At 37.2% G+C, this 21,685-nt stretch overlaps 1 protein-coding gene across 6 annotated transcripts; it reads left to right on the top strand.

The window, feature by feature from the left end:
- The first annotated feature begins 590 nt into the window (after positions 1–590).
- On the top strand, positions 591–21,126 carry LOC105050516 (protein ENHANCED DOWNY MILDEW 2). 6 transcript variants are annotated; one of them, XM_019852323.3, is made up of 20 exons: positions 659–730; positions 1,224–1,305; positions 1,393–1,924; positions 2,018–2,114; positions 5,159–5,206; positions 5,316–5,473; positions 7,543–7,639; positions 7,726–7,824; positions 8,275–8,522; positions 8,621–8,710; positions 8,817–9,257; positions 9,692–9,836; positions 9,949–10,050; positions 12,817–12,909; positions 13,682–13,723; positions 15,535–15,645; positions 19,021–19,092; positions 19,208–19,326; positions 19,454–19,520; positions 19,620–21,126. In XM_019852323.3, the coding sequence occupies exons 3-20, from the start codon at positions 1,515–1,517 to the stop codon at positions 20,823–20,825; spliced, it is 3,645 nt and encodes a 1,214-aa protein (XP_019707882.1). In that variant the 5' UTR covers positions 659–730; positions 1,224–1,305; positions 1,393–1,514; the 3' UTR covers positions 20,826–21,126. The 6 variants fall into 6 exon arrangements, with proteins under 6 accessions (XP_010928873.1, XP_019707882.1, XP_010928871.1 ...); XM_010930570.4 differs by having other exon boundaries at positions 720–947; XM_010930571.4 differs by lacking the exon at positions 1,224–1,305 and having other exon boundaries at positions 591–730.
- Positions 21,127–21,685: the final 559 nt, after the last annotated feature.

Raw genomic sequence — 21,685 nt, 5'->3', positions numbered from 1 at the left:
ATTCTATATTTCATCATTTTCTATAATACTGACAATATGTTACCTATCAAATTCCATGTCCGGATGTAGCCCAATGTATTTAAGAAGAAAAAATCTATTTAGTGGAAGCACATTTATTAGTTATCTTCTAATGTTGATTTAAAAAGATCAATTAATTTTGGGATGGAATTACCATTGGGTGCATATGATGATCCATGGTTATTACTTCCTTGTCCGATTATTTTCCAATTAATATCTATCATTCATTGGTTCCATAAATAAACGCTCTTGTGCACTCTTGGTGATGGAGGCAAGGTGGTAGTTGGGTGGATTTATCAAATATGGGAGTAATAATATTGCCCGCGGTCCCGTAGTCGGTAACAGGAATGAAGATGCGTGGGACACGTGGAGCGACAACGGGGAAGCGGCTTTCCGTCACACTAACGGAGCGGACGACGCGTGGCGCGTGAAGCTCGGGGCCCACGTGTCCAAGCACGTGAACGTCACGCGATTACTGCGATGCTAGGGTTTTAACCGCGATACCTATATATAGCATACCGGGCGAAGCCTGGGATTTCTTCGCTCCCCTCTCTCTCTCTCTCCCCACCTCTCCCTCCCACGTCTCTGGGCCGAAAAATTAGGTCTTTTTGGGCCGGCTGGCCTTGTCGCGTCGTGTGATTGGGGAAAAAACTTAAGAGAAATATAAACCACACCCCCAAGATTTCCACGAACGACGTCGGAGCCCCTGCAGGTACTCTTCCGCTGGTACCGGTTCTTCTCTTCGTACGGTTTCTTATTTCTGCAGATGAGGCGCACCGCGATTCTCTTTGATCCCTAATTTCTGTATCCGAAGAGAATCCAGGGCTAGGGTTTTATGCTTCTGTTATTCCACCGCGGAAATCCCTTGTCTGCCGATATATTTGTTGTTCTTTGCCCTTTTTAAGGTTGAAAGCGGTGGGGCTGATAAGGTAGATTTCTCGTGGTTGCGGATTCTATTTCCAGTTCTCGCAATCTTGACGATTTCTTTCGTTTCCTTATTGCGTTTATTGGGAAAATATGCGATTCGTCTCTTTTCTTTGATTTTTGATCCTTATGTCCTTGCATTATTAGTTATTTGTTTTAAATTACGGTTCTTGGGCTGCGGCAATTTTGTGGAGAGTAATTTCTGATTTTATTCCCTGCAAATTTTGGGGCATTTTCATTGTTGTCATGTAGTTTCTATGCTAAAGAATTAATCTTTGCAGGTCTGGCTTGTTGCCAGTTGCTGGCACCGCTATTATAGTATACAATTACTGTGGGTTTATAGAATCTGAAGAGACGTTGATAGTATGTTTTAGATCGTTGTTCTTGATTGATAGTTTTTTTTTTTTCTGATTAAGAGACATCACGCCTAATAGATTTTGTTCCTCTCAGTCTTTGCAGGTTCGTCCCTTTTGAAGAGATCGACCTGTTGTTTTGTTTCCCCTAATCAGGGGATAAGGTGGTGTAGTTCTACCTTGTTAAATCGCTTTCATTGCATTGGGTATTGGTAAATCATGGAGTCTTCAGATGATGAGGAGATTATGCCACAATCTGTCACGAAATACTATTTCATGGATGAGGACGACTTACCCATCTCGTTTGCAGTCTTGCCTGTGCTGTTTGATGACGCAGAAAGACCAGGTGATGCTCGGATGAAAGTATTTTTGCGTGGAACTGCTGATGAAGGCCTTCAGCAAGTATACAAACAGGTTACTGCTTGGAAGTTGGGATTTCTAGATGATCGGCCTAATATCAAGGTGCTTTTGACGGAAAACAAATGGATAAATCTTCTGAAGCCGATGAAGAGCTACTATGAGGATACTATTAGGACAACGATGATCACATTGGAGATGCTTCACTATCTCAAGAAGAAACCAGAGTCATCAGCAAAGAACCTATGGGATCATCTGCGTAGAGTTTTCAGGTGGGGATTTGCTTTGTGTTTTGCTTGGTTTTATAGGCTTTTGCATTTTCTGTGTGATTCTCTTAAATTCTTAAAGTTTGCTGAACTGTGCAGCACATTTGAGGTCAGACCTTCTGAGGATGACTTCAGGGATCATCTTTCAGTTATTAAGCTGTTCACTGAGAAAGATGAGACACTAGCGAAATGTCAGGTATATTGCTGTTTGATATCCATGAGTATTTTAATGGAATATTCATGTTGCAAATACGTACAATGATATAGTACTTTTTATATGCTTATGCGGTAGGTCTTTTATGTGTGTATAATTAGCCAAATGCAAAAGTAGATTTCAAAATGGTAACCATACACTAGTAGCATCTTCTCCTGAGTGCAAATTCACTATAACACTTGAGTGCACATAATCTATAATCCTGGTAGGAATTTTATATATTTGGCATATTTGGCAAATTTTTACTAGTCATGCACTTCTAGCCCATATTCAACTGTAAAAAGGTGAGGTTAGGTTGAAAGAGAAGGAGAATCCAACTAGATTTTTTGTGGGCCTGTCAAAATATGCCAAAGAGAATATGCTGCCCCTCTCTTTTCGGAATTTGCAGGCTTTCATTGTGAATCATAGAGCAGGAAGAGTGGAAGTTCATTTAAAGATTGGTGAAAACATCCAATTATGATAAAAGACTGATAACACATCATCATCTCTTTTATTGTCATTGTTCAACTAAACTCATGGTAAAGTGGGACACTTGGTGTTATCATAATGGTTTCAGATATATACTAGCTCTTCACATCTTAAGTTCTTTTCTTAATTAACAGAAAGGAACAAACAAGGCTGTCGACAAAAGGAATCATTAGGTGAATGCATAGGGAATCAAAATGATGATTAAGAGCCTCCATCTAAACAAAGGATAGTCATCATAAGATCATTACTAGCTTTTGTGGAAGCTGCTATGGGACTGTAGAAACTAGAAACCCTACTTCAATCATCCATTCATAACTATAGTCTAAATCATCTTAATTCATGTAAACTATGTGTCCTATGCTAATAAATCTATTACTAGTTGAGCGCTCTATTTTATCTAGCAAGTATTCTTTAAAAAATAGCGATAGAATTAAATCCATGTATATTCGTACCATATTGGCGAGAGAGAGTTTTGAATTTTTGAATGGTCCATTAGGATATGTCTATTACTTGTTTCCTTAGAATGCTCATCTCTGCACCTTCCCCCCCCCCACCCCCAAAACCCCAACTGGGGTGCCCCTGCCCTCACGGGGAAAAAGGCATGCATGCGGCGCACACCTGCACGCAAATATCAAGTATATGAGTATGATATTGTGGATTTAAAAAAAAAAAAAAAAATCCCATGTGGTTACTTGTTTATTGGTGACTGGCTTTCCACAAGTAATAGGTAGGAGGACAAAAACAAGCCACAAATGAGTCTACTAGAGACAAAAAGGTGGGCTTTCATAGTCCTAAGATACATGTACAGATGCTTCACATGCGATGCATGTGTTATAGTATTTATAATGGGCAAACATGGGTGATTATCTAGATATCTTTTATTTATATCCAAAGCATGAGGGGAGGGGCCAGAAGCCAAAGTACCAGCCACTTTATTAGTTATAAACTTATAATATTATTCACCATCATTTTGCATATGGATACTAACCCGCCAAATTCAATTTTTTATATATAGTTTATTAAACTTCAACATCAATATGGCTGCAAGGTTTATTGCTTTTTGATTCTGCACGAGGCACTGAGGTGTGTCACCATCAGCAGAACTGTGGAAGAACATCTTAATTTCTTCTCCTTTTATATAATTTATATTCCCTTTTGATTGTCCTCTATTTTTTTTCTCTAAAGAGAAAAAAGGGTGTAACAATGAAAACATAAGAGTGCATTAAATAATAGACATAAATATAAGATAAAATGATAATTTCAAATATTATTAGCATTGAAGATATTGCATTCACCCTTCAAAAACTCTTCTATTTTTATATCTTTATATTTATATTTTAAATTTTATAATATTTTTGCAATTTATTTTTGTTTTGCCTAGTGTTGCGTTTTCTATTTTATTTTTTTGGTTTATCTTGGCGTTCTTATTTTTTTATTTTACATTTGAAGTTCATTTTTTTTTCTTTATTTGGTTCCATATATTTTCTTTAGTTCATAATATTTTCTTCCATGTGCATTGGCACATGCTGGTGTGCTAGTAAGATAAGATTCACAAGCATTTTTAAAAACAAAGTTTGACACATATCATAAACCTCCTATATCTCTCCAGTAAAAATGATCTAAATTTATGTCATTGATGTGATTTCTTAGCTTTTGTGGAACATTAGCTTTTCTAGGGTTAGTCAGATGGCATGCTTTTGATGAGGTGGTTGTGCTACTTTTCAGGTCATGACTTAAAATATTCTCGGGACTGGAATATTTGTTCAAATTATTCATTAGTTCGTTGCCCCCCCCCCCCCCCCCCCCCCACCTCCCCAACAAAAAAAAAGAGATCTGCGTTTGCCTATTAAGTGAATCAGACTTGTCTTTCAGTTGCATGTCTTCAAGGAACTTTTTGAGTTTTGCAATGAGAGGTCTTTGGCACTGGTTTCATTTACTGCCATTGTGCAATTCTACATAGTTTGATATGACTGACAAAAAAACTAATGATTATTTGATCTGCTTTACCTTCAGCAATTTATTTTTTCACTTAGTGATTTTTGGCTGGATTTATATATGTGAAGCGTTCGATTCTTGGTGCACTGGCGTCATTGTTCTTCCTTCTATTGTTTTTGTGGATCCTGTTCTTGTTGGTGTTTTTTTAATTATTATGTCAATCCGAGCATGTTGTTTCTTCCTCCTTGTACCTTGTTCTTTATGGGGTCTTTGGTGGTGCTACTATCACTTCCTTAAAAAGAAATTATTAAAATGAAGTACTTGGCAATTGAGATTTGTCTCCACCGAACTTATCTTGTTGAAGGCTGGTATCTTTCACTTGTCATTTTGAAGTGATTGGTTAGGGATTATAATTTAGTTTACCATTGTTCTGGGACCAGCACTTTTCCCTTTATATTTTGGATTTACCAACTGCACTTGTTCATTTAACCTTTTTTGGAAGAGTCATTTTCTCATGTAAATGCCATTTGACAGTTGTAATTTACTTATTTTCTTTATATGTTAGAATTTATTGTTGGTATTTTTTTGAAAGTATATATCTCATTGCAGTTTTACTTGAACAGTTATTACTGGGGTTCCTTACAGAGAAGCCCGGGAAGAAAACTGGAGAGGTTAGTGCTGACCTGTAAATCTTTCTTTTCATTAGATTTTTGTTTAAAGATCATTTGTACAGAAGATGTAGTCAAGTATTTATCCACTACTGATCCATCGTTCTAGCAGGACTCTCAAAATGATCCCGATGTTAAGCATTCATTTATTGCTGCTGATGATGAAATGGATGAGGATACAGGAGATGATGATGGAGATGACTCTGATGAAGAGTCGGATTTGTTTGATTCAGTTTGTGCTATTTGTGACAATGGAGGCGAACTTATATGGTACTCTTTTTTAATGTTAATTATCTTTCCAGTGTTGTCCATAACTTATTACATACATGTATCTATATGGACACATCCACATGCAAGCCATAAAAGTAGCACTTCTGGTTATAACATCTGTATTCATATGTCCAACTACTCTGGATTCATCTGTTTCTTGTTAATCCATCTTTCTTAATGATAAGGATTACATTGGTTAACTTTGCATTGATTAGTAAATCAAATGAATTTGGAAAAAAAAAAATGTATCATACCCAGAATTTCTTATGATTTTCTATTTTGAGTGCATATCATGATAAATATCTCTATCCTAAGATAATACATTTCTTGCTGAATTGCCTCCGTAGCTTACCTCCTATATAGCATTTTTATTTTCTGCCTTTCTTTTCACCTTCTTCCTTCTGTTTTATGTGATGCTAATAAAATTTAAGTTGCTTTGACCAGTGATTCTCAATCCAAGTTGTAATGTTTTCTGACATGTCTTGTTTGGTTTATTTAAGAAAAAATGCATTAGCATGGATGGTTGAGAATTCTAAGTTATTTGAAGTGCAGTTTTAGTTTCATATGAAATGATATAAGATGATGTGGAGTATGGAGACCTTTTTATATTTTTTAATTTCAAAAGTAGATTACCTTTCCCATATCATTCGGGCCATTTGAATTGCACAGAAACTTGCAGGTTTTTTTGATGATCAATATAGTGGAAGATATACTTGTTGTGGTTGCAATGTCAAATTCTGTACACGTCTCTTGCGTATGGCCATGTCTGAGTGTTTCTATTCGAGACAGTGGTATATCCTTTTTGGGTAATTACAGGATTTTTGAAGTTGAGATTTCTGGTATGGTTTGTTTTGAATGTTAAGACTTTTTTAAGAAAACGATAATATGAGAGGAGGGAAATCATAATATCCAAAATATCTACTTTGTGCAAATTTTCAATTTTTAACCTTTTTTTTAAAAATTCTTTAGAGCCCTTCCAAACATATTTTCATATAACATTGTGACTTCTCCAAGGTCACCTGTGATTTGATGGGCTGACTCAAACCGTTTGCATCATGTTCTTAAGGTACTGGTCACAAGTGCACATGTTTAACATGATCTGTTATGCATTCTTTATCTAGTAGGCACACCCTTCATACTTTGCTCCATTCGTTTTGAACCCTATTGAGGTGCCCCCTTTATCACTGGTAAGTGTCTTATGCATTTTGCATCTCCCAGTCTAGCATTCCCCATGTTCTCTGTGTCATGATGGACTTATTGCTCCTGGTACAGGGTGCATCTATCCTAATTTTTAAGTATAATTTGATACTTATGATGAACATTACTCACTTCATGCTGAAATCATCCAAATTGATGCTGATTTGGTTAGTAATTATGTTGGCCCATCTTCTTCTCCTGGCTACCTTGTCTTCTTTGGAGATTCTTTTTTTATTTAAAAAGAAAGAAGAATTACATACTCCTTCAATAAGTTCAGTTGGTCAATAGATGTCTCACAGTAGTGCAGTGCTTCAGTATTTAGCTTTCTAGCTTTATCTATTACTTTGGCTTTGCTTTCAATTACCTCATCTGCTATAATGTGATCAGTTTGGTGCTAATTAGAATTTAGATGGACAAAAGAGCAGTTTTTAGAAAATGCACAATGTTTATTTTTTTCATTTGTTGCTTATACTTCTTCTCTATGTTCTTTTGATTTTCAAAACTTTCAAGGACTTTCCGACTATCCTCCAAAGCATGGATTAATGCATAAATATTGGGTCTATACTCCTTCCATCAGGGTTCATACCTGGTAGAGGCAAATATTGTATGCTAAACTCTATGTGGTCATATTTTTCTTTACATAAGATGTTTGCATTTGCTTTATGCCGGTAAAAGGTTCATTTTTCTGTTGTCATAGTCCATCATTTCCTCTTTAATTATTAGATAATTTCAGAACATCACTGAAGATTTACATGTGTAAAAGTATATTAGTGATGTAAAGGGTATGAACACTTGGTGCTGGTAGGCATCTGTTCTATAATTCTCCATGTTTTTTTTTTCTTCGAGAGATAATGAAACATTATATGATGCAGTTGTGAAGGGAGTTGCATGAGATCCTTTCATGCTACCAGACATGCTGGTGAAGATTCAGATTGTAAATCTCTTGGTTACACTAGGATGCAAGTTGAGGTATATGGAGCTTGGCATGGTTACCTTTTGTTCTGGTTTTGCTGAGTACCTTCTGCTTTTGTGACTGTTCTTGAGTTACTTTGCAGTTAATCCAGAATTTTCTGTGCAAGAACTGCCAATATAATCAGCACCAATGCTTTGCTTGTGGTAGACTAGGCTCCTCTGACAAATCTGCAGGTGCTGAGGTGAGATATCACTTAGTGGGAATGCATTTCAGTTCCATTGTTGTCCTTGGAACATATTTTTAGTTATTTTTTTTCCTGTTCCAATATTACACATGCACATGTATACACATATGCAGCACACATAGCAGACATACAGGCATACGCATTCATACAGACACATGTATATATTTATGTATTTATGTACATGTCTTGGAAGGTTGCTATGATCCAGACTTTGTCTGGGGATGCCACGAATTAGGTCTCTGTTCATCTTGGTCTCCTAGTATCATGGGCATTGGGCAACATTTCAAATTATAAAAATTCAGTGTGTTCAACTTTTGCACCTTAAATTCTACCTTGCCATTGATTTTTCCACTGTAGCTTTTGGATGTGTTAACTGTGTGGATTAGTATATCTTTTGCTTTATATTCTTAAAGAATATGCTGATTTTTTGCTTATGTTGTGAATCAGGTATTTCGTTGTGTTTCTGCAACTTGTGGTCATTTTTACCATCCAAAGTGCGTTGCAGAATTGCTATTCCCAGACAATCCAGCTGAAGCATCTGAGTATCAGAGAAAGGTTGCAGCTGGGGAGAACTTTACTTGCCCCGTCCATAAATGTATCATTTGTAAAGGAGGAGAAAACAAAGAGGATGAGGAGTTGCAGTTTGCAATGTGTAGACGGTGTCCAAAGTCGTACCACAGAAAGTGCTTGCCAAGGTACTTAGATTCTTCATGAGGTTACTTCTGGGTAATGATTTCAGCAAATAACTAGTGCTTCTGTATGTTTCTTGCTAAGGTCTAATTAAATTGTGCAGAAACATTGCCTTTGAGGATATAGAAGAAGAAGATATTATACAGAGGGCTTGGGATGATCTTCTTCCTAATCGCATTTTGATTTACTGCCTGTATGTTCGATCTTTCAAGTTTCTGTTGTGAATTTTATATTTATTAGATGAACATATTTACATACCACTGATACTCATTTCTTTTTTGCCCCCTTTCTCTGGCCAGGAAACATACAATTGATGAAGATCTTGGAACTCCAATAAGAAATCATATAATATTTCCTGATATTCCAGAAAAGAAAAAAGTCACAAATGTGCAGAAAAATAAAGTTAAGCTTCTGGCCGAGAAGAAAAGGCAGGTTTTTGATGACTTGCCTGGAGATCACACTTCCGTAAAGCTAACTAAGGTGGTAAACAAGTCTTCTGGTGGAGAGAGAAGTCATTTCAAGGGAAAAAATAGCAAAGGCATTACAGAGCAAGTACTTAACTCCCAGAAGAAAGTAAAGGCTTTAAAGGAAAGTTTACAAATTGACTCATATAAAGCTTTTGGGGCTGTTATTGAGGACAATAAGATAGCTAAGAAAGAGAAGATACCAACTGTTATTCCAGAATCTTGTGGAAAAACATCAAGCTCCTTTCCTGTGATAGATAATGAAACAGAAAAGAAGTAAGATACTTGCCTTTCTTGTTTTCATGTTAATGTTAATGGTAGCATGTGGACTTCTTCATTTGTTGGGTATGCTCTATTGTACCTGTTCTCAAATCAAGCCTAATTTCTAACTAGCCAAATGAACTGATCAGCAACATGAAAGTGCTCTACAGCCGAAGCTGCATAACATGTTTACTCTTTCTTATGGTAAAGAAATTCTATGTAATATTATTTGACTATTGAAAATGTTGAGTCCTTGGTTGATTCCTTGGTGAATGTTCCCAAATTGAGTCAAGGTTTGAGTCATAGTTGAAAGGTAAAAAATGAAGTGATAAAGCTTTTCACATCATATGGAGTTCTGGTGCTTTTTGTTGGTCTTGAATGTGATTGACTTTTGTCTGCTTAAACCTCATGACTGTAATTCAACCTGCTCTAATTTTTTTGCATTGCAGAATGAGTGCTCTAATGGAGGATGCATCATCTTCTTTAACCTTGGAAGATGTCAGCAGAAAGTGCATGGTGCCTTCAACTCATGCATATTCTGCTAGGCACATTGACAAAAGCATTACACAAGGCAAGGTTGAGGTTTCTGTTGAGGTATGTTGTTGATGGCAATCATAATACATAAAACTGATAAAATTTGATTTTGGAATATTTCAACATGGTACTTTTTGCTTGCTGATTTAATTAGTTAAATCTGTATGCATAGGCTATTCGAGCAGCTTTACAAAAGCTAGAAAAGGGGGGCAGTGTTGAGGATGCCAAAGCTGTTTGTGAACCAGATGTTCTGAAGCAAATACTGAAGTGGAGTGTACGTACATATTGTTAACCAATTGTCATAAGAATATTGGATACTTATTTGGTATTATATGAAACGAAGTTGGTGTTCCAAGAATTTTAAACTATTCTCATCCACAATCTGTTGCACCTTCCCCCATTTCTTGTTTGTTTAGCCATTACTGGTAAATTATAAATTGTCATATTGGTTAATATCTGTTTTGGTATTTGCATATATTTTTTGTCATTTGCACAGTTTGCCTTTACACTGTCAGCTAGTGCTGGCTATACGTGGTGCATGTCATCTATTCAGGAGGGGGAAGCATTTTGTGGATGACTGTGACACCATTTTCTCTACTTCCTTTCTCTTTCTCATTTATTAAGGAATATATATCTACTAAAAGAATAGTGTATTTACTATTTAGAAAAGTGAGACATGTGACCTCATGAATAGTGTATTCAGGAGGGTGAAGCATTTTGTGGATGACTGTGATACCATTTTCTCTACTTCCTTTCTCATTTATTAAGGTATATATATCTACTCAAAGAATAGTGTATTTACTATTTAGAAAAAAAGTGAGACATGTGACCTCCTCTGTGAACATCCTGCCATGATGTGTGTTTGTGTTGTATATAGCAGAGATAATTTGTATAGTTATTTATGCAGTTGTCTTTGTCAGTGTCTGACCATGCCAGTCTTCATGGAGACACTAAGTGACCAATTGAATTAATGTATGCACTCATGACATGCATTGTGGGTGCCATCTATTCCGTAAATATGCATGATGACCAAAGTCTGCAATCTTGGTGCCCAGTATGGTGCTGGTCGGGTATAGGTATGATATGATACCAAGCTGAACCATATGGACACTCGGTATGCGGATATGTACAAATTCTGGTTCCTTTTTTCTTTTGCCATATCTTTGCTTTTTCTTTTTTTTTTTTTTTGGGGTCTTGTAGGTATTTTAAGGTTCATGGATCTATAAATTATGATTTTATTGATCTTGAGAGATTGTGTGATTGCTTAATGGATGCAATTGGTGTAATAATTAAACTTAGATTTGTATCTTGTTATGCAAATGCATATCTTTGTGTTCTGTAGTTTTCTTCATCTACATTTTTCTTTCAATTGTCACCTTCATTTTAAACTCCTGCTTTTGACTGTATCATTTTCCCCTTTTAACTCTACTATTCTTCCTTCATTTCATAGATTTGCATAGGCTACTTTTGAAATTAATTTAATGTGTATTAATGTTGAATTAGGGGTATGACAAAAGTTTTTGCATGATTTTCCTAATTTTACCACTTCTTGACCTATTTAAGGTGTAAAATAAATAAAAATAGAGAGGACAAGATATTGTACACCGACTCGGAACTGGATCTTGTGCCGACCAGTCAGCGGTACGAGTCGGTATGTCCCTATATCAGACTGTATTGGGCCTGAACTGATATGGAAATGGGGGATGAATCGGGGAGAAAAAGAGAGAGAGAAAGAGAGAGGAGAGGGAGGGAAGGAACGGGTGGCCGGTGGAGACGTTTGCGGTGGCCATCGAAGGGCTGAGGCTTGCTGGGCTCCGTGATCCTCTGCAAGAGAAATTGAGAAGAGAGAGAGGTATAGAGAGAGGGGCAGAGAAGAGAGAGGAGGGAGGGGAAGGTGATAGAGAGGCCGTCGGAGGGCCACCAAGTGGCCACTGTGGCCGTCGAGGAGCCCAAAACTCCCTTGGTTGCTGCGGATTCAAAACAGGGGTGAAGCCCTTGTTTCATACCTGCGGAAGCCGTCGAAGTTTAGGTGGCCTCTCCATCTTCCCCTCCCTCCTTTCCCCTTCCTACCTCTCTCTCTCTATCTCTCTCTCTACTTAGTCTCTCGTGGAGGAATACAAAGATCCGGAGCCTCGACAGCCCTCCGGCAGCTTTGGTGGGCCACCACCGACCTTTCCCTCTTCTTTCCTTCCCTCCTCTCTCTCTTCCTCTCTTTTCTTCTCCCTTGCTTTGTTTTCGCTGACATTTTGAATTGCACATCGGAGTGGCAGCGGTTAGCCGCCAGTATGGTTCGGCACGTCTCGAGCGGTCTGGTTCAGGCTGGTTCAGTGAACCATGAGGCCACTGGATGTCTTCTCTATTATCAGGGTCTGTTAGGGGCTGAGTTGTCCTGAATTGCTCCAAACTGAATGGAACCAAGTGATTTCACTCAGTTTGGGCTGGTTCAGGTTGGTTAGGCATATGTTGATTCTAATCTATATTTGGTCTTAGTTATTTTTTGTGCATCTATGATTGATTATTATTTTTGAGCTTTAGAAATTACGTATTAATCAAGGCTTGTTTTTGCCATTGTGGATAAAGATAAACTGAAATATGAAATTTTTACTTCTTTTTGTGTGTCTAGAATACAATTTTGATTTCTACAATTATTTCATATGTTGATTTACTTGTCATTTTTTCTCAACTCTCAAAAGCCATTTTAGGGTATGACAAATGCTGACATGTACCAAGTTAAATTTTAACATCGAAAAAGACTTATGCAATATTTTCATTTGATTTGAAAGCACACTAATAATTGAAACAAATATGTGACACCATAAGAAAACATGTCAAGGACAGTTATTATGGTAGTGTGTCCTTGCAGAACAAACTTGAGGTATGCTGACAAACAGGCAAAAAGTAAAAAAGGAAATTTAGCTTCAAAAGAAACATATTTGATAGATTCATCTGGTTTGATAGCCTGCTGATTGAAACAAGATGCGATACTACAGGACAATATGTTAACAATTGTTATTAATGCTACATTTTTTTTTTCCTGCAGAACAAACTCAAAGTTTATCTAGCACCTTTTCTCCATGGCATGCGTTACACATCTTTTGGTCGCCATTTCACAAAAGTGGACAAGCTCAAAGAGGTTTGTGCAAAATAGTAGGAAGTCAAAAAGAAAGTTTACTTATATATTCTACATTTTGTTCAAAATTATATATTTTTTTGAAAGGCTTGTTGCTGGGATATTTTTGATTTGGCTTTTGGATTTGACAATTTTATTTAAGATGAGTTCTCATGGAGTGCATCATCCCTTGCTAAATATGTTTCCCTTTTTTAATGGTTTTATATCCAAAAAAAATAAAGAAGAGTTACCTAATTTTGACAAAATTCTTTGCATGCATGATTTCTTGACCTATTTTTAAAAAGTCAACAACTCCTGGACTTGTTGATGAAAATTTTCTTGTAGGTTATCCCAGATTGCTCCTTGAGAAATGCATTATCATTTGTAGGAAGTATAGTATAAAAAATATATATATATAGCAACTTTGCATGGTCTTGTTAAACGTCATATCACATATTATGTTAAGGATTTCTTTAGTTAATTAATTAGCCTGGTAAAGTGAAGTTTATGCTTGTTTTGTTCACACATACATGACATGAATAAGATATTCTGATCTACTTGTTTTCCATGATTTGGAGATTTATTCTATTGTTCTCCTGGCAAGCCAACCCTTTTTGTGTATTCTTTCATTATTTTTCTCTTTCATGCATGCTTTTCTTCATTTGTTTGTTGTTTCCCTTTTTTCATCGGCCGCCTGGCCCCCCCGCGCCCCGGTTCGGGTGTTGTCTTTCATGTGCCATTTGCCCTTTTTTTTTTTCCTTTCCAGTTTCTGTCAGTAACCCATCTTCATGTGTAGATTACTGATAAGCTTCAGTGGTACGTGCAAAATGGTGATACGGTAAGGCCTTTATCTTTCATTTTCATTAAGCTGTATTTTATAATATTTTGCTTAGACACTCTTCGGTCTTTACTGTATTTTAATGGAGACATGGAATGGGCCAAGAATCAAAGTATGGCTCATCATACCTGTGCTAGTCCATTGTTGGCTGCAATTGTGCCAGCACTGGGCATGCACCAACATGGAAGAAAACACAAGGTTTCAATGGATTTGAAGATTACATGTGAGAACATGCAATCTAGTTATGCTATTTCATTGAACTTTCTAACTTGGGCCAATGTTTATTTCTTTATTTATATTGGTGTAGAAAACAAATGAATGTAGTTTTTAACTGGTGCATGTAATTTTAGCAGCATAAGCAGTTCTATATATCTGCTTTGATTGTGTTTTAGCATGTTTGCAACATACTTTTGTGTAGGTAGTTGTAAGATGAACATTATACTTCATTTGCATATTAGGAACAAGAACAAGATGATAGTTCATGTCAAAATTTGGAAGGAAAATATGACTTTGTTTACATCATACATATTGTTCAGTCTAGGTCATCTTTTCTTCTTGGTTTTTTGAAAGCAAAAGAAGATAACAAAATCAATATCAAACAGGCCCTAATATAAAATGTAAAATAAATAAGCTGCGTGCAAGTGGTTTAAAATTTATGCATCGTCTTGTGCCTTCCCTAATCCATGGAAGGGAACTGCAAATTTTGAATATCAAATCCTGATCCACTTGTGCATGTGAGACATAAAAAATCAGTGACTTAAGGATGAAGGCAATACTAGAACCCCAAATATCCTTCCTTACAGATGCTTGTTCTTTCTAGATTATTCCTGCACAATGCCCAGTATGAGGAAATCCATGGTGAACATCACCCCAATAAAGATGATTTTGCAGTTGGTGCCTTGTGTGAAATTAAATTAACAACTGTATATATATGAACTTGTTAACCGGTCTTTGGATGGATCCTATCAGGCATAAACGAAATCTCCTCTTGAGATGCTCATTTGCAATTTTATCATATTCAATTAACAAAACTAAATGGTTTACTTTGGTTTTTCCCATGCCACGATGAACATCAAGTTTCTATAGTTACCATGGCTAGAGGCTGTTCACCTTGGAGACCTGATGCAGTTTCGAGATCCAAGTTTCAGTAACTCTGGGTTGGCCATATGAGTCCTCCCATGCTTTCTTATCTCAATCATGTATACCTATTAGGTAGCATAATGCCATTTAACAAATGGGAAGATTCTAAATATTTATTTGGTCTGACCTTTTAACCGGTCAGATTTATTAACCGATTGCATAAGAATTCAATCTAGATCGACACATTGCATGTGAAGCCTGTAATTTGGTTTCCAATGCATTGACCATCGTGTTCTCCTTGTCATTCAAAACCTTAGTACATGATGGAAATCCTATGAGAGAGCATTTAAATTCAACCCTGATGGAAATTCTATGAGAGAGCATTTAAATTCAACCCTACTCTTTTCATCTATGTAGCTAATGTCATAACTCATAAGTATCACATAGAATATATGATGCAAGCTTGTATTGAAAAGAAAATAGTAATGTTGAATTATTAACCATTTTTAGCAATTCCATTTGAAGAACCTAGAAACAGCATGAAGCTCTCAAACTATTTGTTTCCTTATATCTCTTTTCTTAAAGTTTTGCTGATATGCAAAACCTTTTTAGATTTAGCACATTTTTTCACGTCAACAATATAATAATAATTGTTAAATTGTTGACTCTAACTTGGATAGTTTGATTCAGGTTTGCTCTAGCTATTTTAATGCTAGGTTGTTTCTTTTCAGATAGTTGACTTCTGTTGTGGCGCTAATGACTTCTGTCTATTAATGAAAGAAAAGCTTGATGCTGCTGGGAAGAAGTGTCATTTTAAAAATTATGATGTCATTAAGCCAAAGGTAACCTTTGTTTTATATGATAGTTCAATTTGAAATTTGTAATTTTGGTGGTTCTTTCATGCTACTCTGCGTTTCTTGTTATAGCCCTTCAATATTAAAGATAACATGTTGCATTATTCTTGCAACATAACCCCTCCTTTTTTGAGGGTGTCAATCTAATAATCTTGTCATCAATACCCGGTTGGTTCTCACATAAGTTTAGTTGGCGTATTTAAATGAGTACCTTTGGTTACTTATTCCTCTCTGACTGCAGAAGTTTGGCCAAACTGGCTGAATGGTTTTAACCAGATTGAAGAGGAGTCTGTGCCTAAAACGTGCCTTTCAGATTTTCTAAAATCCCAAAAGTACCCTTCCCTGTTCCTTCTTTATTGGGGTGCTAAAATGGCTGTTCACCTGAATAAAGATGGGTAAGTGTACTTTATTCAGGTTTGGCCAAGGATGTTTGCAAACCAAAACAGGATCAAAGCCTCATAAAGCTGGTCGTGTGTCTTAGATAGATTAGTCCAGAGTGAAAGAAAGCTCAAGTTTGTAAAGACAAAGCTTAAGGTTTGGGATGAGGATTTTTTTCTGAGACATGAGTGGTGTGTCTCAGTTAGTTACCATAGAATATTTGAACTTTGAACAAGGAAGGTCTTACATCCAAACATGAGTCTGATGAGGGAAGAACCCTTCTATTAGGTTGATCATTGGTGGGGACAGAAATTCCATGAAAATGGAGATGTTTGATGATTTCTATAAACAATACACAAATGATAATATTCTTCCATATGGTGGTGAATAGGAAAGGTAGAGCCAAGGTTCGCCGTCTCAATACCGGACCCTATACAAGTAAAATTCTATTATAATAGAAGGTTGATCATTGGTGGGGACAGAAATTCCATGAAAATGGAGATGTTTGATGATTTCTAAAAACAATACACAAACGATAATATTCTTCCATATGGTGGTGAATAGGAAAGGTAGAGCCAAGGTTCGCCATCTCAGTACTGGACCCTATACAAGTAAAATTCTATTATAGTGTCGGTAATGGTAGTGTTGTTACGGGGTGGTACAGCATATCAGTATGGTATGGTATGTTGTACCAAGTGGTACAGCAAACCATGGGTAGAACAATTTACATATGGGGTAAGGCAATAAGCAACATTGTGATTTGAGGGGCAAGGCAAATAATCATGGGTCGCTTATTCAGTTAACAACATTTTGAAAGCATACTAACGACCTTATAAGAGTTAATGCTACTGTATGAGTTTGGATGACATTATTTTGATAGCGTACTCCTCGCTATGCTTTATAGATCCTTTTTACATGCATGGATATGTACATACATATATACATATACATGTATATGTATGTGTGCATGTTTTTATGTATAGAATGCATATGCACACACACACAAGCTTATATATACATAACAAATCCTAGCCATATCACGTCCTATTTTTCAAAATTTGTTGTACCAGTGTACTCATTATCATGCTGTATCTATATCCTGTTTCCATATCCTGCTTGCTACCTTAAAACCATTAAGGATACTGTCAAATGAGAACCCTACACATATCCATGCCTTGCATCTCTGCATATATGTCAGGTGCTTGGCTCCACTCAAAATACTAATAAAGTATAACTGGATTGAACCCATTGTTATAAATCTTGTTCTTGCGATCTTATTGGCAAATAAAAACCTTGAGAGGTTTTGCAAGATTGTTTTTTCTTGAGTTTCATACAAGAAATTCTAGAATAAAAAGTTGATATGATACCTGTCAAAGCCGTGAATAGAAGTGAAGGCAAGTTTTTAATATATTTTTAAGGTTTTATGCTTGTGTTTTGCCTTCATGATGCTATGGTAAAATCATTAACATAACATGCTCGTTCTATTAGCTTGTCTTTAGAAAAAAAAAAGATGTTAATTTTATTAGAATTATTTGTTTAGGATTGACATACATATGTGTTAATTTAGAAGACTTCCTCTGATTTTTCTTAGGTTTTCAGTCCATCAATTTGACAAACTCCATAGTGGAAGTACGTTACTCCATTGGATCTGCAGACGTTTCTTATCAGGGTTTCTTTATCTGGATTTTCTGTTGGTGTCGAGATTATTGCTCCACAGAATTGAAGAGAATTGTTATATGATATAGACCTGCAATTGCACCATCTAGAACTTGGAATTTATTGCTTGTTATAGATGTGTTCCACAGATTGTTGCAGTTGCTAGGTCTTAGGAATTGAGATAAAGTGCATAATGTTCTAGTACACGGTAGGCTTGAGCCAGTCCTTACCATGCATCAGTTTAATATATATTAGAAATTTAGCTCATTCAGAATTCAAAGGAGTCTATTCTATTAAGGTTTGCAGCCATTTTCAACTTGCTGCTGTAAAAATATATTACTTGATATTATGTCTCAGCTTTGTTGTATATACCAGTTCGCAAATATTGAATTGAAATGAAACTTCAAAATGCACTTGTTGGATATGGATACAATATTTTGATAAGGTTGTATGTTATGGTCTTTAATTTTTGAATATGTACATGGTAGAAGTTTCATGATTTTACTAAGTCCTGATGGTACTGGTGGCATGTCTCGCCAGTACCATACCGCTGTTCCAACAGGGGTGTCAATGGGTTGGCTCAAGTTAGTACAACAATATACAAATCCTTGATCCATACCTGCCCCAACCAGAAATCTGGTCATGCCATACCCTCGTCTTGGCACCCATGACCCCAAATGACCCATTTGACGTAAACCTAATCTATTTTGTGATACTCAGTGGAACCTAAAATATCAAATCCAGTCCTTACACTTCAGAATGGTTCATTTCTGAAATGATTTTTACAACAAGTACTAAAGAAAAAGACCAAGAACTCAAAAAAATTCTTATCCAACATCATGGCTCAACCTGCCCTAAATTGTTACCATCCAAAGCTCTATCCTCATAACCCAAGTGGGGTCAAAGCTTTGACCCATCCCTAACGATAAGTGCCTGGCCTAAACTAGCCCAAACATGGTTGGGTTGCGTCAGGTTGTAAGGTCATCTTTTGCAACCCCAATGTTCCACCAGTAAGTGAATGGTATTAGGGAAGGGTGCAGGATGGTGGTTCTTTCATGAACCCAGACATCCTGACTGTCCCGGTTGGTACTGGTCAGGATGGAATAGGACAGTTGATCCCCAACACTTGGGACCCATGATACCTTTTTTTTCTTTATTTTATTGTTAATGACTGTTTCAGTCCATTCTGACCTTTCTCAACCCCGTACCAATCCAGGACCAGACTGGGACAGGATTCGGTACCAAAGATTTAAACCATTGGTAAACAACATTTTATTTATTTATTTATTTTTGTGAAACGAGACTTAAAGATTCCCCCTCCTCCTGCAGAATGATTTCAATTTTGAACAAAGAGATTGGATGAAGGTGCAGCCAAAGGAATTGCCTACTGGATCACAGTTGGTATGGTTTAGATTTTCCCACTCTTTTCAGAGAGGATATCTAGAAACAGTGTAGTTTAAGAGTTTTTTAATTATTATTTTTTTAGTTACAAATTTGTAATCCTAGTCATGAACAGATCATGGGCCTTAATCCACCTTTTGGGGTTAAAGGAGCTCTTGCTGACAAGTTCATTGACAAAGCTCTAACTTTCAGGCCAAAGCTCCTTATTCTTATTGTTCCCGATGAGACACAGAGGTACAACCTTTTTGCTTCTCCATGCTTCCCTCTTGCTACAGTCTAAAGACAACAAAGTATAGAAGGATCCATGACTGTTCTTTCTCATTATTGGTTTCCTTTTCCATTTTGGGTTTTTGTGTGCCAGATTAGATGAGAAAAAAAAACATCCGTATGATTTAATCTGGGAGGACAATCAAAGCCTCTCTGGGAAGGTAACGAGAAATCTTTAATGTTATTATGTAATTCTGATGAGTCTTGTGGCAATGACTTTTGCTGCAGTCTAATAACTTTGTTTGATATCTCGTCTCCAGTCCTTTTATTTGCCTGGGTCTGTTGATGTCAATGACAAGCAAATGGAGCAGTGGAATCTGAAACCACCAGGACTTTATCTGTGGAGCCGTCCGGACTGGACAAGGAAGCACAAGGCCATAGCCATGAAGCATGGTCATGCATCTGCGGAGCAGCAGGAGTGTCCTGCTGAAGAGGAAAGCCAAGTGGAAAAGATGGCAGAGGCTATTGTAGAAAAGGAGCACGAAGAAGGATACAAAAAGAAAGATGCCACCATAGTAGACACGGAGATCAGAAGGGAAGACGGTAAGAGCAGCCGACAGAGCAACAAGAGGAAATCCATAGAAAATCAAAAAAATAAATCTAGGAAGAAAAGAAAATCAAAGAAAAGGGCTGAGGTATCTGAAGAACAAAAGCTGGATGGGTTTGTGAACATGAGCAGCAGCTCACCTCCCAAAAATAGAGACACCAGAAATCATTCTGACAGTTATCTCACATCAGAACGAATTAAAACTCCCATCGTAGAGCAGGGAAATCATCACATTTCTAACTCTGGTTCTGGAGTGGAATTTGGAACACTTTCTGGAAGTGGCCGAAGCACTGCTTTTCATGATGAGGACTTTGATGAGCTTGCAACGAAGTATATGATTCCCTCAAATCCAGAAATTCTGTATAATAGCAACTTTAATAATTGGTCCAATGGTGGAACGAGCAGTCGGGAGTATGGGATCCGGAACTCGGAAGAACGGTACTCAGGCTATATGAGGGATAACAGCATCGAACCTTTTGGCGGGAGCCCATATGCGGGTGATGCCAATGCTTATGGGAGACCATTGGAAGGAGATCTGCGGATGGAGCAAAGGTTATTTGGCATTCAAGGCCAAGATGATTTCCCAGAGTGGAACAGATCTTCATTGGGGGGTTCAGATTCAGGATTGACACAAACAGGGTTTGCATTATCTTCCTATGGGCTCTCTAGTCAAAATGCACAAATATCAACGATGCAGAGGTACGCTCCTCGTCTTGACGAGACAAACTATGGAAGGCCTGGAAATCTTGGCCCAGGTGCACTCCTTCATGGCAGAAGTGACGTGTATGACGTGCCTGGAATGAGACGGGAAATGCCTCCCAACTCGCTGAGCTTTGCATCTATATCATATCCCCCGATCCCTCCATCTGGATTATATCCCCCACGCCCTCCATCTTCTGGCGGGTGGCTCCCTGACTGATAAAGCAGTAAGACTGTTGTGTCTACCAACAACTTGACTCCCTTTGCAGGCTGTGTCAAGAGAGTTGTGTGGCATGTGACTTACGAAAATTGTATTTAAGATATTGTTGGGGTTTAACATGTTAAAATCTGATGAGCTGTTTGGCCTCGACAATCAAGTAGTTGTCTGGGCAGCATCCAGTTGGTTTACTGAGACCAGGTAGATACTGCTGCTGAGGTGTTACTGCTGCAAGATATATTAGGAACTATCATCTTCGTTGGAATTATTAGTTAATGGTTTGTCTTTGTTCTCTTGGTTGTAATTTCTTGGCTTTTATCTGACATGATTGGTGCTGCCTTCTATGTTTTGCAGCTCTGGTGATTTTGAATTGTGATTGAACAGGGGTGGTGCAAAAAACAAAGATAACGAATCTATAATAGTTCGTTCATTAGGTAACCCTTGAAGATACTGGTCTTTGTGGTATGTATCCGGCACTAGAGGGGTAGGTGTGAAAAGCGAAGGTTTTGAGTGTCCCTGCCAAGGGTTTAGGTCAACTGAGTTTTGACCCATACAACAATGATTTTCTGTTTCCTATATAGTTGTGTATTCTTTATTAATGAGCAGGTCATGTTTAGTCCGGATTGCAAGTTTGAAAGATCTGTTGGTAATTTTGTGCCAGTTTTGATACTTTTCTGACAACGAGCAAAACTGCACAAGAAATGCTTTCCGCGGAAAAACAATTTGTCTCTGGCTGAAGAGTCCTGAGTTTGTCCTGTTTGGCAGGCTGTTGATCTGGAAGCTTGTCAACCGAAAAGGAAAAACTGTGAGCTAATGTAAAACCAGCAAATCTTGCTGAGAAGCAAAGGAAATTGGAATCTATC

The sequence above is a fragment of the Elaeis guineensis genome, chromosome 8 (genome assembly GCF_000442705.2).
Source record: "Elaeis guineensis isolate ETL-2024a chromosome 8, EG11, whole genome shotgun sequence".
NCBI classification, from domain to species: Eukaryota; Viridiplantae; Streptophyta; class Magnoliopsida; order Arecales; family Arecaceae; genus Elaeis; species Elaeis guineensis.
Note: the sequence above shows the minus strand (reverse complement) of the source record. Positions and strands in the feature narration are given on the sequence as shown.

What these genes read in the sequence shown, in the direction of transcription:
- LOC105050516 (XM_010930571.4), top strand. Translation starts at nt 1,515, where the DNA reads ATGGAGTCTTCAGATGATGAGGAGATTATGCCACAATCTGTCACGAAA. An exon ending in AGCAAATACTGAAGTGGAGT is followed by an intron (nt 10,051 to 12,816) that starts GTACGTACATAT and finishes TTTTTCCTGCAG; the next exon opens with AACAAACTCAAAGTTTATCT. An exon ending in AAGTGGACAAGCTCAAAGAG is followed by an intron (nt 12,910 to 13,681) that starts GTTTGTGCAAAA and finishes CTTCATGTGTAG; the next exon opens with ATTACTGATAAGCTTCAGTG.